This window comes from Macrobrachium nipponense, chromosome 12 (assembly GCF_015104395.2).
Source record: "Macrobrachium nipponense isolate FS-2020 chromosome 12, ASM1510439v2, whole genome shotgun sequence".
In the NCBI taxonomy this organism is placed as follows: domain Eukaryota; kingdom Metazoa; phylum Arthropoda; class Malacostraca; order Decapoda; family Palaemonidae; genus Macrobrachium; species Macrobrachium nipponense.
This window is the reverse complement of record NC_087205.1, coordinates 60,069,264-60,083,316: the sequence shown is the minus strand read 5'-3', so window position 1 is coordinate 60,083,316 and position 14,053 is coordinate 60,069,264. Positions and strand designations below refer to the sequence as shown.

The 14,053-nt window shown below is 40.9% G+C and overlaps 1 protein-coding gene across 1 annotated transcript; it reads left to right on the top strand.

Annotated features, from left to right (window-relative positions):
* Positions 1 to 2,970: 2,970 nt before the first annotated feature.
* LOC135224817 (basic proline-rich protein-like) lies at positions 2,971 to 9,385 on the top strand. Its single transcript, XM_064264140.1, has 3 exons — positions 2,971 to 3,041; positions 3,253 to 3,331; positions 6,815 to 9,385. Exons 1-3 carry the CDS (start codon positions 2,971 to 2,973, stop codon positions 9,383 to 9,385), a joined length of 2,721 nt encoding a protein of 906 aa, XP_064120210.1.
* Positions 9,386 to 14,053: the final 4,668 nt, after the last annotated feature.

Genomic DNA, 14,053 nt, shown 5'->3' with positions numbered 1-14,053 from the left:
TTAATAATAACTATGAGTGATGCATTCCGTGTTTATATGATGCGTTTGCTTATATTTTTGAGTACATGTTTATAGAAGCATATACAAATATATATATATATATATATAATATATATATATATATAGATTAATAGTATATATATATATGTGTGTGTGTGCTGTGTGTGTGTGCGTGTGTGTGTGTTAGTGCGTGCATGTGTGTGTGTGTATGTATGTATGTATGTGCGAGCATATTTATGTATGTATGGTATGAAAATATGGAATGATAACAGATGTCAAGGAAGTGACGTGAAATGTACGAAATTTTCGGTATAAGTAAAGCGGTATTTAATAGAATATAATCAAGATTATTTGCATATGATACAATGTCAGATACTGATAGTGAGATATGCAGACTGGTTACAAGCGTAATAATACATAAAAGGAACTTTGAAAAAACACATCAGCATGTGTCAAGTCACGAGGGTTTAAGACACCCGTGATATTAGAATCAGGAATATTAATGTGGATAGCAAAAGCGTGAAAGTTGCTGCTTCAGACAAATTACTTAAGTGAACGTAATGAATGATGGCAGGTTTAGAGAAGAGAAAAATCACAATGGGAAGGATGTTTACACTTGTTCTATGGCTAAAGTATATATATCTCTATATCTATATCATATAGCTCATTATATATATATATATATATATATACAGGTTTTCTAATCAAAATTGCTTAATCAAGAATGATGTTTAAAGAAAAATTTAGAGGATTCGAGGTACCGCCCCATGTCGTTTAGACAATGTTGCTGTGAACGCTGGTATTGTTTATGTGTTTGTAGCCATCGTGTATAACTTACATTTTCTCTTCTCAGTATGTCAAAATCCACACACCAAAAATTTGTCAGTAAAGATTCCAACTGAGATACGACCAAATTTAATCGAAATTTTTGTAAGGCCCTGTAACATGACCTGAGAACCCGAGGTTCTTTCAGGCTTTTAATAAAAGCCAGGAAATTAAGAACATTTATTCACAACACTGGTTCTCTTGCAAGAATCTTTAATTTGCATAATCGCTAAGACGTTTGACGGTGTGTAGGAGAACGAAAAAGTACGCTTCAAGCAATGCATTCTCAGTACATTTTTGCACCTATTGGCTCACTAAAAGGCTTAATAATAATGACTCGCTAAGACGAGCCACCGAAACCTTTTAAAGAACTTTTGTTATTCAAAGAACATGGAACATGGTCCTAGGACCTAGGTAATGCTGAAGAAGCAGAAATAGATTTCGAAATCCCTCCCACATCAGCAGCTGCACAGGATTTACATGGATGTCGATATAGATAAGGCTGTCTTGACGAGAGTTGGTGGAAAATGGAGCAAGAAAACCTACTCAGAAATTCTGAAAGAACAAGTTTGAAAGATATCTTTGCATCCTGTGGTGCCACCGAGAAAATGGAGTTTCCAACAGGCAAATGCTAAATATTCCATGCCTGAGATATGCAGTGTGGGATTAAAGTTGTTCGAGAGGCAAAATAGATGAAAGAAGAAAATAGATGAAATAATATTTCAAAGTTCTGTTTTTTTGTGTGTGTGTGTGTGTGAATTTTATATTACTTTTCTTTGAATACTGTTTAGGAATACTTGAATTTCTCCTATATTTTACACCTTGTTTTCTTGGGATGACAGAAAAGTAGAAGATGGCCTGTCTCGAATTTGCTGTAGGTACTCCATGAGCAATAAGAGTATGTTTAACTGATTAGGAGAATTCATTTAAAAAAAGCTACTTATAAAAAGTGGATGAAATTAAAATTCTTGATATTTAAATGAATCTCAAACGAACTGAAATTATTAAAAAAAATTAAGTTAAGAGAAAAACGTTATTTTAGAAAATTTTTAAAAATTAACATAACTTGAATGGGCTGTATGTAATCTCCAAAACAAAAAATACCTGTGCGTGGCAGGTATATGAGGTGGGAGGCGGCATATACTTATATCTCTTGCGGTGGCGGGGTGGTCTGGGGCTTCACTGCCAGTCCTGGAATTGAGAGGTCGATGGGTCGCGCCTGTCGATCGCCAATTCTATTATCGCTTAATAAATTTCCCCTCGGTTAAACATATATGAAAATATATTAATTCCGAGTAGAGCGATTAGATATTTAAAGGACATTTGTAGTTCGATATATGTATATGAATCACGGTAATGTGATAGACTTATATAATGACTACGTGCGGGCAAAAGCACTACCACGCAACCGAGAACGAGATGGGCTGTATGTAGTCTCCTAAACAAAAAATACCTGTGCGCAGCAGGTATATGAGGTGGGAGGCGGCATATACTTATATCTCTTGCGGTGGCGGGGTGGTCTGGGGCTTCACTGCCAGTCCTGGAATTGAGAGGTCGATGGTTCGCGCCTGTAGATCGCCAATTCTATTATCGCTTAATAAATTCCCCCCCGGTTAAACATATATGAAAACATTAATTCCGAGGTAGAGCGAATTAGATATTAAAGACATTTGTAGTTTGATATATGTATATGAATCACGGTAATGATAGACTATAAATATATATATATATATATATTATATATATATATATATATATATATATATATATATATAATATATATTATACAAGGGTGTAATTTCAAGTTATGTTAATTTTTTAAAAATTCTTAAATAAATTTTTTTCTCTTAACTTTATTTTTTTAAATAGTTTTTGTAAATTTTACATATCCCTATGTTATATTTACATATTGAAGATGCACAGAGAAAATATGCGAAACGTTTCGTTTTAATAAACTATGGCCTTGTTGATGTGTTTTAAGGACTGCTGTATGCCCTTTATATATTTATATCATATATATAGTATATATATATATATATTATATATATATATAATATATATATATAAATAATATATATATATATATATATATATATATATATATATATATATATATATATATATATATATATACTATTTGGGCATATGTTCACTCTTATGCAGTTTCATTCTCTAGCTGGTATTTTGGGTAGCAACACAGGCATTCTTGATGATCTGTAAGACGCGTCCTGTGCCACGGTATGCAGCCAAGGGTGGAGCAATGGTGTAGGCTTTGATTTTGCTTCGTTGTCGGTATTCGTGTATGTGTGTGTGTGTATATATATTTAAACGTATATATATTATGTGCGCAGTGTGCTTATAATTTGCCTCGTAGTCTAGCTGTCTCATCTTAATATAAAAAGAAAGCTTTCCTTCCTAACTTTCCAGCCGCAGGATATGGGTTAATGGATATGTTCCCATCAATATTTTTGGTGACCCACTCATCAGCACATGGGCTGACATTAAGGTATGCATGACGCAATCACTACAAAGGAAAATTTATTAAGAAGCGAGGAAACCTAACTGAATATTCTAAGACTGGTGGAATGAAAGATCTGTTGAACGCTCGTGACGATAATGGGTAAAAAATTGACAAAATGTTAAAAGAAGTTACATTAATGAAAATGAGGACACTGAATAATTATGAAATGCATTTAAGGTTCCTGATCCATTTCGTAGAATTAGCTGACATATTCATTTCCTTGAAACACAGGAAAAGGACTTCGAATCAGATCTGCAGGTTATGCACAGAAACCTAATACTTACAGAAGAGCTGGAAGCATTGGCCCTTAAATAACACATACAGAAACGTTTCCAATTTTATGATTAACGTCTTCACAACAAACTTATACTATCGAGAAATATTGCTAATAGTCTACGGATGAGTGTGTGGTGGCAGACAACTTACCTTGAGCGACTGGCGGCTAATGTTTGTATCTTAAATTTATATTTCACTTTATATATTTTTCTGAAGTAAGAATTTCTTGATTATGTTCGTCAGTTAGAAGGAAAATTTAAAATATAGTATATTAAAACCTTATTAGAAATAAAAAGAAAATATTTGTTCACGAAGCACACTTCAATATATGAAGTTACGGGTAACGAATTCTAAAATCTGGAAGTTAAAAAGACTGAGATGACTCCTACCAATAACACGGACGATTTATGAACGAAGTTTGTGCGGATTAGTTACCATGATGTCCCAGGATGGCATTATATTTTCCATTTGGAACTCATGTTAACCTGCTTCCCAGTGATTGAGTAAATGCTGAAATAACAATCACAGCCTGCTGTAGAATACGCAATTAAGCCACTATTTCATGCATAGCTATTAGTGTTCTGGCTCTGCGATAGCATGAATAAGTTACGCCAATATTATCCCATTTTTGCAATAAATGGCCAGCTATTCCCCCATTCAATCACATAACTTATTTACCCGACTGATAAAATCTATTTACCTAAAAGTTCACCAAAAAGATTTATCATGCTTTTATTCTGAAAGAAATTCTATCATTTATCTGTAAACAACGAACCCGTATCCATTTAAAACAAAAAGTATATTTTCATTTCAGTAACTGAAAACCTTTTCCATATTTTATAAGAAAAATATTCGGCAGTTATTCAAATTATGTGAGCCAGCATAGGCATCTTCTACTATATATTGAATGCATTTACTACATAACAGCATTGACTGAATATATATAATTTTTATTAATAAAAACGTTAATACTTTTATTTTTAATTCATAATAAAAAAATTCTCGATAATTTCTGAATGGCCGGTTAAGCACGACTTCAATGCTCATTTTATCTTGTTGTTTAGTCATTAGGATGCCCTAAAACAACTCTCATGACACATTTCGATAAATTAAAAGAATTGAATATTTAAAGACAAAAATTATCTATCAATATTACAAGATGCAATCAGTATTCAATCCAGGTAATATATTATAACTTAAGCAAAACGTTCTAGGCGAAAATTTAAACTGTATTTTAGAAAAGGCAGATCATATAATTTTCTTTTTAATCTGAGAAATAATTCACAGCAATAGAAACAGAAAAAAATGGAAATAAAAGTAGATCGTAATAAGAGCATGGAATTAAATTATAGTAGCAGATTGTTTTGACATCAGCATCACCCATCGTTGTCCTATTATGTTTCTGACATTAAGCCATGAAAATATTTTTTTTAGTAAATGATATATATATATATAATATATATATATATATATATATATATATATATATATATATATATATATCAAACGATATTTGTAGCTTAATACCAGTTGTCATAGTGCTGTGATAAAAATTCATATATATACATGTATATGTAAATAAAGTCTTCTGTTAAAACAGGATACGTCTCAAGTATAAAAGGCCCATTAAAACACTCTGGTTTAAAGCTAAGGACTATATTTCGGTGGACTTACTTCCACCCTTATCAAGAAGTGAATGACAGGAGTTTCATTAGTGAAATATTTAGTGGGAGATATGCCCTTAGATGATCATTGGGGATACCACTAAGATATTGTAGGTTCTGTTAATTGCTTTAATCCAGTTCATCGGTTGATCCCATTATCTTGTTTTATTAGTGAAGATTCTACCATCTGACATTTGTATCGACAGCTGCTCCTGTATAAAATTCGGGATGAGATCCAATCCATGGTGTGGTAGGTGTTATTTACATGGAGGAAAATTGCCGAACTATGTTGTCCATATCTAACTAATTGATTATATTGCGTTAATCTTTCCGAGAGAGATTTTTTGAGTGATATTTGTAGAATCTTCACTAATAAAACAATGAAATAATAGGACTATGACCATATAGACAATATCTTCCTTAAGGCAACGATAAAGTGGATTAAGACAATTAACAGTACCTACGGTGGCTTAGCAGTGTCACCAGGCATCACCTAAGGGCATATCTCCCACTATATATTTCACTAAAGAAACTCCCTCTGTCATTCACTGCTTGATAAGGGTGGAAGTAAGCCCACCAAAATGTAGTCATTAGCTTTAAACCAGAATTTTTTAATGGGTCATTTATACTTGATATATATATATATATATATATTATATATATATATATATATATATATATATATATATATATATATATATATATATATAGGAAAGTGAAGTAATGAAGTACGCTGCGAGGCTTTTCAACTTCTTGTCCTTTACTAAGCAATGATATAAATATGAAATTAAGTTTTATAGAAAAGGCTCATATAAATGACAGATAGGGGTTATAAAGGAATACATGTTCCTGCAATCCAACACAGCTGAAGAATAAGTAGCCCTACCCAAACCGGGGTTACAATTTAATAGGATAACAAAGGATAAGCCCAACTACTCGGAAGCAGGGACAAGACAATCAAAAGATTATACAGGGAGGTAGCTGACCACCAAAAATTTTTTATAAAAGTACAACTCAATAAATCTCAGTTAGGTATATCACAGTTTTTGCAAAGTTAACGCTTTTACAAAAATTTATTAAACATATAGATACAAGAAAATATCTATAAAGAAACAAATTTGTAATTAACTTGAAGAATCAGGTATGTACGTACATTGTAGTATAAGTAGTATGGAACATTGTCAGACTTACCCATGGTTTTATGTGTTGACAGTAACCATACATGCTAATCTATTTGGTCATGTGAATTTATATCCAATTGGCTTTAATAAAAAGCTCACTACAACAATCATTATTTTATTAGCCTAAAAATTAGGCGTATAGCTGATTGCAAGGTGGTTATGATCTAAGACATGTTTTCTTGAGGTTGTTTCTCAGCACCAAGGAATCCCCACCCTCCCCAAGCCACGGTGGACCAACCCGCCTCCCAACTAGCCGCACCCCAACAGCCCGACATGCCACCCCACCATTTCAGTAGCCCAGTGGGCTATCCTGCCTCCCCACCATCCCAAACCATCACCACGCCCAGGTGGCCGAACCAGCCTCCCCACCATCCCTGAGCTTTGCTTGTCCAACTAGCCTCCCCCTTATCCCCGCACCTTGGCAGCCATACCCACATCCCCACCAACTCCGCACCCCACCACCCCACCCAGCAGCCCAGCCCGCCTTACCACCGTCCCCAAACCAAAGCCACCCAGCCCTCATTGCCACCGTCTGTGTCAAAGCCACCCAACCCACCTCACCACTGTCCCTGCGCCAAAGCTGCCTAACCCACCACACCACCGTACCCACGCCCCAGCCTCACCACCGTCCCCAACACCAAAGCCGCCCAGCCTGCCTCACCACCATCCCCACGCCAAAGCCACCATGCCTGCCTCGCCACTGTCCCCGCACCTCAGCTGCCCAGCCCGTCTCTCCAACGTCCCCACGCCCCGGCCGCCAGCCCGCCTTGCCACCGTCCCTGCAACCCAGCCACCCAAGCCACCTCACCACCGTCCATGAGCCAAAGCCGCCTAGCCCACCTCGCCACAGTCTCCACGCCCCAGCGAACCAACCAGCCTCAACACCATCCCCGTGCCCCGGCCACCCAGCCCTCCTCTCCACCGCCACCGCACCCCAGCCGCCCAGCCAACCTCTCCACAGTCCCTGTGCCCTGGCCACCCAGCCTGCCTCCGCACCGTCCCGCACTCTGGCCACCCAGCCCGCCTCGCCACTGTCCCTGCGCCCTTGCCACCCAGCCTGCCTCGCCGCCGTCCCCGCACCCAGCCCGCCCAGCCCTCCTCACCACCATCCCTGCACCCCAGCAGCCCAGCAGCCCAGCCCGCCTCCCGCCCTACCTGCGCCCCGGCCTCCCAGCCCACCTCCCCACCGTCCCCAAGCTTTGCTTGTCCAACTAACCTCCCCCTTATCCCTGCGCCCAGGAAGCCCAACCCACCTCCCCACCATCCCTGCACCCCACCAGCCCACCCAGCCACCGAGCCCACCTCCCCACTGTCACCGTGCCCGCACACCCATCCCCCATCCTCACCACCGTCCCTGCGCCTCAGCCACCCAGGCCACATCACCACCATCCCCACACCAAATCCAACCACCCGCCTTGCCACTGTCCCCATGCACAAGCTGCCCAGCCCGCGCCCACGCCCCGCCCACCCAGCCTCCTCTCCACCGCCCCCGCGCCCCGGCCGCCCATCCCTCTTTTCCAGGTCCCCGTGCCTCACCGCCCAGCCCTCCACTCCACCGTCCCCGCACCCGGCCGCCCAGAGCTCCTCCCCACTATCCACCCAGCTCGCCTCCCCACCGTCCCCGCGCCCCAGCCGCCCAGCCCGCCTCCCCACATTCCTCGCACCCCGGCTGTCCAACCCACCTCCCCACCTTCCCCAGCAACGCACACCCAAGCCCGCCTCCCACCATCCCAGCACCCCGCCTGCCTATCCCGCCTCCCCACCATCCCCGCACCCCGCCTGCCTATCCCGCCTACCCCCATTCCCCGCGCCCCGGCCACCCAGCTCGCCTCCCCACCAGTCTCCGCGCCCCAGCCACCCAACCCGCCTCCCCACCATCCCCATGTTCCGGCCCGCCCATCCCGCCTCCCCACATTCCCCCCACATCCTGGCCGCCCATCCCGCTTCCCTACATTCCCCGCCAGCCCAGCCCACCTCCCACCATCCCGCGCCTCGCCAGCCCAGCCCACCTCCCCACCATCCCCGTGCCCTGCCCACCCTGCCCACCTTCCTCCCCCCCCCCCCCCCCCGACCCAAGCACGCCTCCCCCCGTCCCGGGGCCCCGCCACCCAGCCCCACTACCCCCCCGTCCCCGCGCCCCATCTGCCCAGCCCGCCTCTCCCCTATCCCCGCACCCGGCCCACCCAGACAGCCTCCCCCCCTCCCGCATCCCTCCCGCCCATCCCGCCCATCCCGCCTACCCACATTCCCCGCGCCCCGGCCACCCAGCACGCCTATCCCGCCCCGTCCCTGGCCCTGGGCCCCGCCCACCCAGCACGCCTCTCCCCCATCCCTGGGCCCCGCCCACCCAGCCCGCCTACCCCCCGTCCCGGGCCCCGCACACCCAGCCCGCCTCTCCCCCGTCCTGGGGCCCCGCCCACCCAGGCCCGCCTCTCCCTGTCCCTGGGCCCCGCCCACCCAGGCCCGCCATCTCCCCGTCCCCTGGGGCCCCGCCCACCCACCCGCCCCCTTCCTCCCACCCAGGCCCTGGGGCCACCCCGCCCACCCAAAGCCCGCCTCTCCCCCGTCCCTGGGCAGGTCTTTCTCCTTTCGTAGGAGTTTCTCATGTCTCTGAAGCTGGCAGTTTGCTTCTGCCAACTGCACAGTCAGATTCCTTATATTCTCACATAGTGCATCGCTTCTCTGCACAATTTCCTTTGCATTGCCCTTCAGTTGCTGATTTTCTTTGTTATCTTGAGGTTCTTGTCTTCCAGCTGTTGTTTCTCCCTCCTCACGTTATCGTTCTCCTTCAGAAAAGACGTTTCAGCTTCGAGAGAGTGGGCCCTGTCTTGCTAGACCTGGTATTGCAACACTTCATGAGTGATCTGTATCACATGACTGCGTTCTTTCCTAGCCCCGACTTATGCATCTCTTCCTAGTAGTCAAGCCCCTGCTGCAACTGAAGATTTATCCTGTCCAAGTTGACCTGTTGTTCTCTCTGGAAGTGGCTGGTAAGGCCGCAATTCTCTTGTTCAATTCCTTTTCGTTGCTTGGTTCTTCAGCCCCATTATCAGACATCCTCAGCCTTACCAGTGAATAGATCGCTACAGAAAACAAGATGACTATCCCTGCGTTAGACTTCTCTCCGTATTTCGCAGAACCGTCCTAACAGCAGCTGCTTCCAAGGCCAGGTAAGGCCATATTTTCTTCAAACTGGAATCCATATCTGAAGTATGTTACAAGCAGAGGCCATGCACAGTTTTGATTTCACTCTCCTCTCTCTCGGTTTTCTCATTGACTTTCTATATTTGACGAGAGAATTATCGAAATATATCAGGAAAGATTTTGAAACATTTGAATAATGTCTTCTGTTTCTTGGTGTTATAAAGTGCAGAAAACTCTCTCTCTCTCTCTCTCTCTCTCTCTCTCTCTCTCTCTCTCTCTCTCTCTCTCTCTCTCTCTCTCTCTCTCTATCTAAGGGGCGTCATTTCAGATTTTTGTTTGGGTTGGGGACAAAGACGGTTTGGCGAGCGAAGCCAGCCAATCAGTGGCTGGTGTGTGTGTAGTTTTTTGAAGACACATGAGCAAGGTAGTCCACCAGAAAATTATATACTCCCACTACCGTTTGTTTATCTCATCATCACTGGTACTAGTAGACAGATAAGGTTCAAGACACGTAATATTTCCAAGAAATTTAATGTATTTATAATTGCACATTTAAAAAGAAAACATGCTGTTACTTCTTGGGTGTTTTTTTTTTTTTTTTTTTTTTTTTTTTGGGGGGGGGGGCAACTTGAGGCTTGGGGGGGACAGCTGCCCCAACAACCGGCCCCCAACCAATGACGCCCCTGCGAGCTCTCTCTCTCTCTCTCTCTCTCTCTCTCTCTCTCTCTCTCTCACGAAGGTTTTGAATTCTTCATTTGTTCCTTCATTTACGTTTAAGGTTTTGCGCAAAGTGACAAGCATATTCATAGTGTTAAGGAATAAATAGATTTTAAGAGAGAGAGAGAGAGAGAGAGAGAAAGAGAGGTTGTATTTTAGAATAGAAAAACAGTGTATTCCTATATTTACTTATCATAGTGCATGTGAAATCAATCCGTTTAGAATAGGAAAACTAATGTGTGGTCCATAACTTTTATCCGTGTATATAACGCTTCAAATGAGGCTTTTTTTTCATATTATTTGCTGTTCCATCTATATATATATATATATATATATATATATATATATATATATATATATATATATATATATTATATATATATATTAAATGTCCCGCAGACTGGTCATCTTTTAGAGGAGCGCTAAAGGAGAGGAATGAATCAAAAGGACGACAGAAGCAGAACTACGCTCGCCTGAAAGGGAACATTGAGACCCACCACTCATGACAATAATAACAGCCATTACGAAACCATACGGGGCATGAGCGCGGGCACGCGCACATGTGTGTATGTGGGTGTGTGTGTGTGTGTGTGTGGGCTTCGTAATATGCGTGATGTTGCAACAGTACCAACAGAGAGAGGAGAGAGAGACTGAGAGAGACCAAATTAGAGAGAGAGAGAGAGAGAGAGAGAGAGAGAAGAAAAAATGGCTACTGTTGGTAATGATAATGTTTTTCAGGATCACCAAACGTGGTCGGGATTTTTTTTTTCTTTCTTTTTTTTTTGACCTCGCGTATTCAAGAACTTACCATTTTTCCCGTTAAAGGAAATAATTATGCCTAGAGCTATGAGTGAAAATAGATCAACGTGAAAGACGGGTAATAGTGTGTATTTTATTATTTCCTTACATGTGTATATGTTTATTTATTAACTTGTTCATTTATTTTATCTGTTCTAATAACTGATCTCTTCTTTCTGTGTTATCTGTTACCTTCTGTTGCTTCTTTCGAATGAGCACCATGTTCTTTGGAAGCTTGAATTTCAGGTCAGTGCCTCCCTGTGGGTTTGTTTCATAATAATAGGGTTCAGCTTTGAATATTAATAATAATAATAATAATAATAATAATAATAATAATAATAATAATAATAATAATAATAATAATAATAATAAGGATAATAATAATAATATGTTCTATTGAAGGAGATTGCTGCTTCAGCTGCATTTATTTTTGATGAGTTTGTCTTTTCTCTTCTTCTTATTACGGGTTTTTCAGTGATATTTAGGTTGGCGAGTAACGAGCCTATTCGATACATATGAAACGTCAAGATAAACGAATTTCACACACACACACACACACACGTATATATTATATAATATAATATATTAATTATATATAATAAGATATTAGATATATTAATATTTACATATATATATATATATATTATAAATATATATATATATATATATGTATATATATATATATATATATATATATATATATATATATATATTATATATATATATATATAATATATATATTGAAATCTGGCGTACAATGTCTACGGACATTTTACACCATATATAAATATATATGAACTTTGTAATATTTGTTTTTCTTGACTTTTCATATGTATCGAATAGGTGCGTTACTCGCCAAGCTAAGTAGTACTGAAAAAGCCGTAATAAGAAGAATAGAAAAGAACTTCTATTAAATAAATGCAGCTGAAGCAGCAATCTCCTTCAATAGAACATGTTTGAAAGAGGTTCTTCTACCTAAATAATAATAATAATAATAATAATAATAATAATAATAATAATAATAATAATAATAATAATACTATACATAACACGAAAGGAAGGAGGGAGAGGACTACTAAGTATAGAGGACTGCGTCAACATCGAAAACAGAGCACTGGGACAATATCTGAAAACCAGTGAAGACGAGTGGCTAAAGAGTGCATGGGAAGAAGGACTAATAAAAGTAGACGAAGACCCAGAAATATACAGAGACAGGAGAAAGACAGACAGAACAGAGGACTGGCACAACAAACCAATGCACGGTCAATACATGAGACAGACTAAAGAACTAGCCAGCGATGACAATTGGCAATGGCTACAGAGGGGAGAGCTAAAGAAGGAAACTGAAGGAATGATAACAGCGGCAAAAGATCAGGCCCTAAGAACCAGATATGTTCAAAGAACGATAGACGGAAATAACATCTCTCCCATATGTAGGAAGTGCAATACGAAAAATGAAACCATAAACCACATAGCAAGTGAATGCCCGGCACTTGCACAGAACCAGTACAAAAAGAGGCAGGATTCAGTGGCAAAAGCCCTCCACTGGAGCCTGTGCAAGAAACATCAGCTACCTTGCAGTAATAAGTGGTACGAGCACCAACCTGAAGGAGTGATAGAAAACGATCAGGCAAAGATCCTCTGGGACTATGGTATCAGAACGGATAGGGTGATACGTGCAAACAGACTAGACGTGACGTTGATTGACAAAGTCAAGAAGAAAGTATCACTCATTGATGTCGCAATACCATGGGACACCAGAGTTGAAGAGAAAGAGAGGGAAAAAATGGATAAGTATCAAGATCTGAAAATAGAAATAAGAAGGATATGGGATATGCCAGTGGAAATCGTACCCATAATCATAGGAGCACTAGGCACGATCCCAAGATCCCTGAAAAGGAATCTAGAAAAACTAGAGGCTGAAGTAGCTCCAAGACTCATGCAGAAGAGTGTGATCCTAGAAACGGCACACATAGTAAGAAAAGTGATGGACTCCTAAGGAGGCAGGATGCAACCCGGAACCCCACACTATAAATACCACCCAGTCGAATTGGAGGACTGTGATAGCGAAAAAAAAAAAAAATAATAATAATAATAAAGACCATAAACCACATAGCAAGCGAATGTCCGTCACTTGCACGGAACCAGTACCAAGAGAGGCATGATTCAGTAGGAAAAGCCCTCCACTAGAGCCCATGCAAGAAACACCAGCTAGCTTGCAATAATAAGTGGTACGAACACCAATCTGAGGGAGAGATTAGAAAACGATCAGGCATAGATCCTCTGGGACCATGGTATCAGAATAGATAGGGTGACAATAGACCAGACGTAACGTTGATTGACAAAATCAAGAAGAAAGTATCCTTCACTGATGTCGCAATACCGTGGGACACCAGAGTAGCTTTGAAAGAAAGAGAAAAACATTTTAAGTATCAAGACCCAAATATAGAAATAAGAAGGATATGGGAAATGCCAGTGGAAATTGTACCCATAATCATAGGAAAATGTTTAAGAATGACCTTAAAGATAAAATCACTGGCTTAATTACAAATTAGTTACCTTATAGATTATCATTTTCGATGCACCTGTATGTTCAATGTACCGGTATATTCACTTTGCAAAAACTTTTATTGTTTACCATAATGAGATTTATTGAACTGCACTTTTATAATATTTTTTGGTGGTTAGTCACCTCCCTGTATAATCTGTTAATTGTCTTGTTCCTGCATCCGAGCAGTTCGGCTTAATCCTTTGTAGACCTCATAAACTGTACCCCTGTTTCGGGTAGGTCTACTGATTCTTCTGATCTGCGTTGGATTTCAGGTACATATTTTCGTTATGACCCATATCATACGAGCCTTCTTTGTAAACTTATCTTCATATTTATATCAGTCTGTGTAGTAAAGGACGAGAAGTCGAGAGGCCTC

Bases quoted from the DNA above. Each gene is read 5' to 3' on its own strand.
- LOC135224817 (XM_064264140.1), top strand. From the start codon at position 2,971: ATGTTCACTCTTATGCAGTTTCATTCTCTAGCTGGTATTTTGGGTAGC. The intron at 3,042-3,252 runs GTAAGACGCGTC...CTAACTTTCCAG, and splicing joins ACAGGCATTCTTGATGATCT to CCGCAGGATATGGGTTAATG. The intron at 3,332-6,814 runs GTATGCATGACG...CACCACGCCCAG, and splicing joins GCACATGGGCTGACATTAAG to GTGGCCGAACCAGCCTCCCC.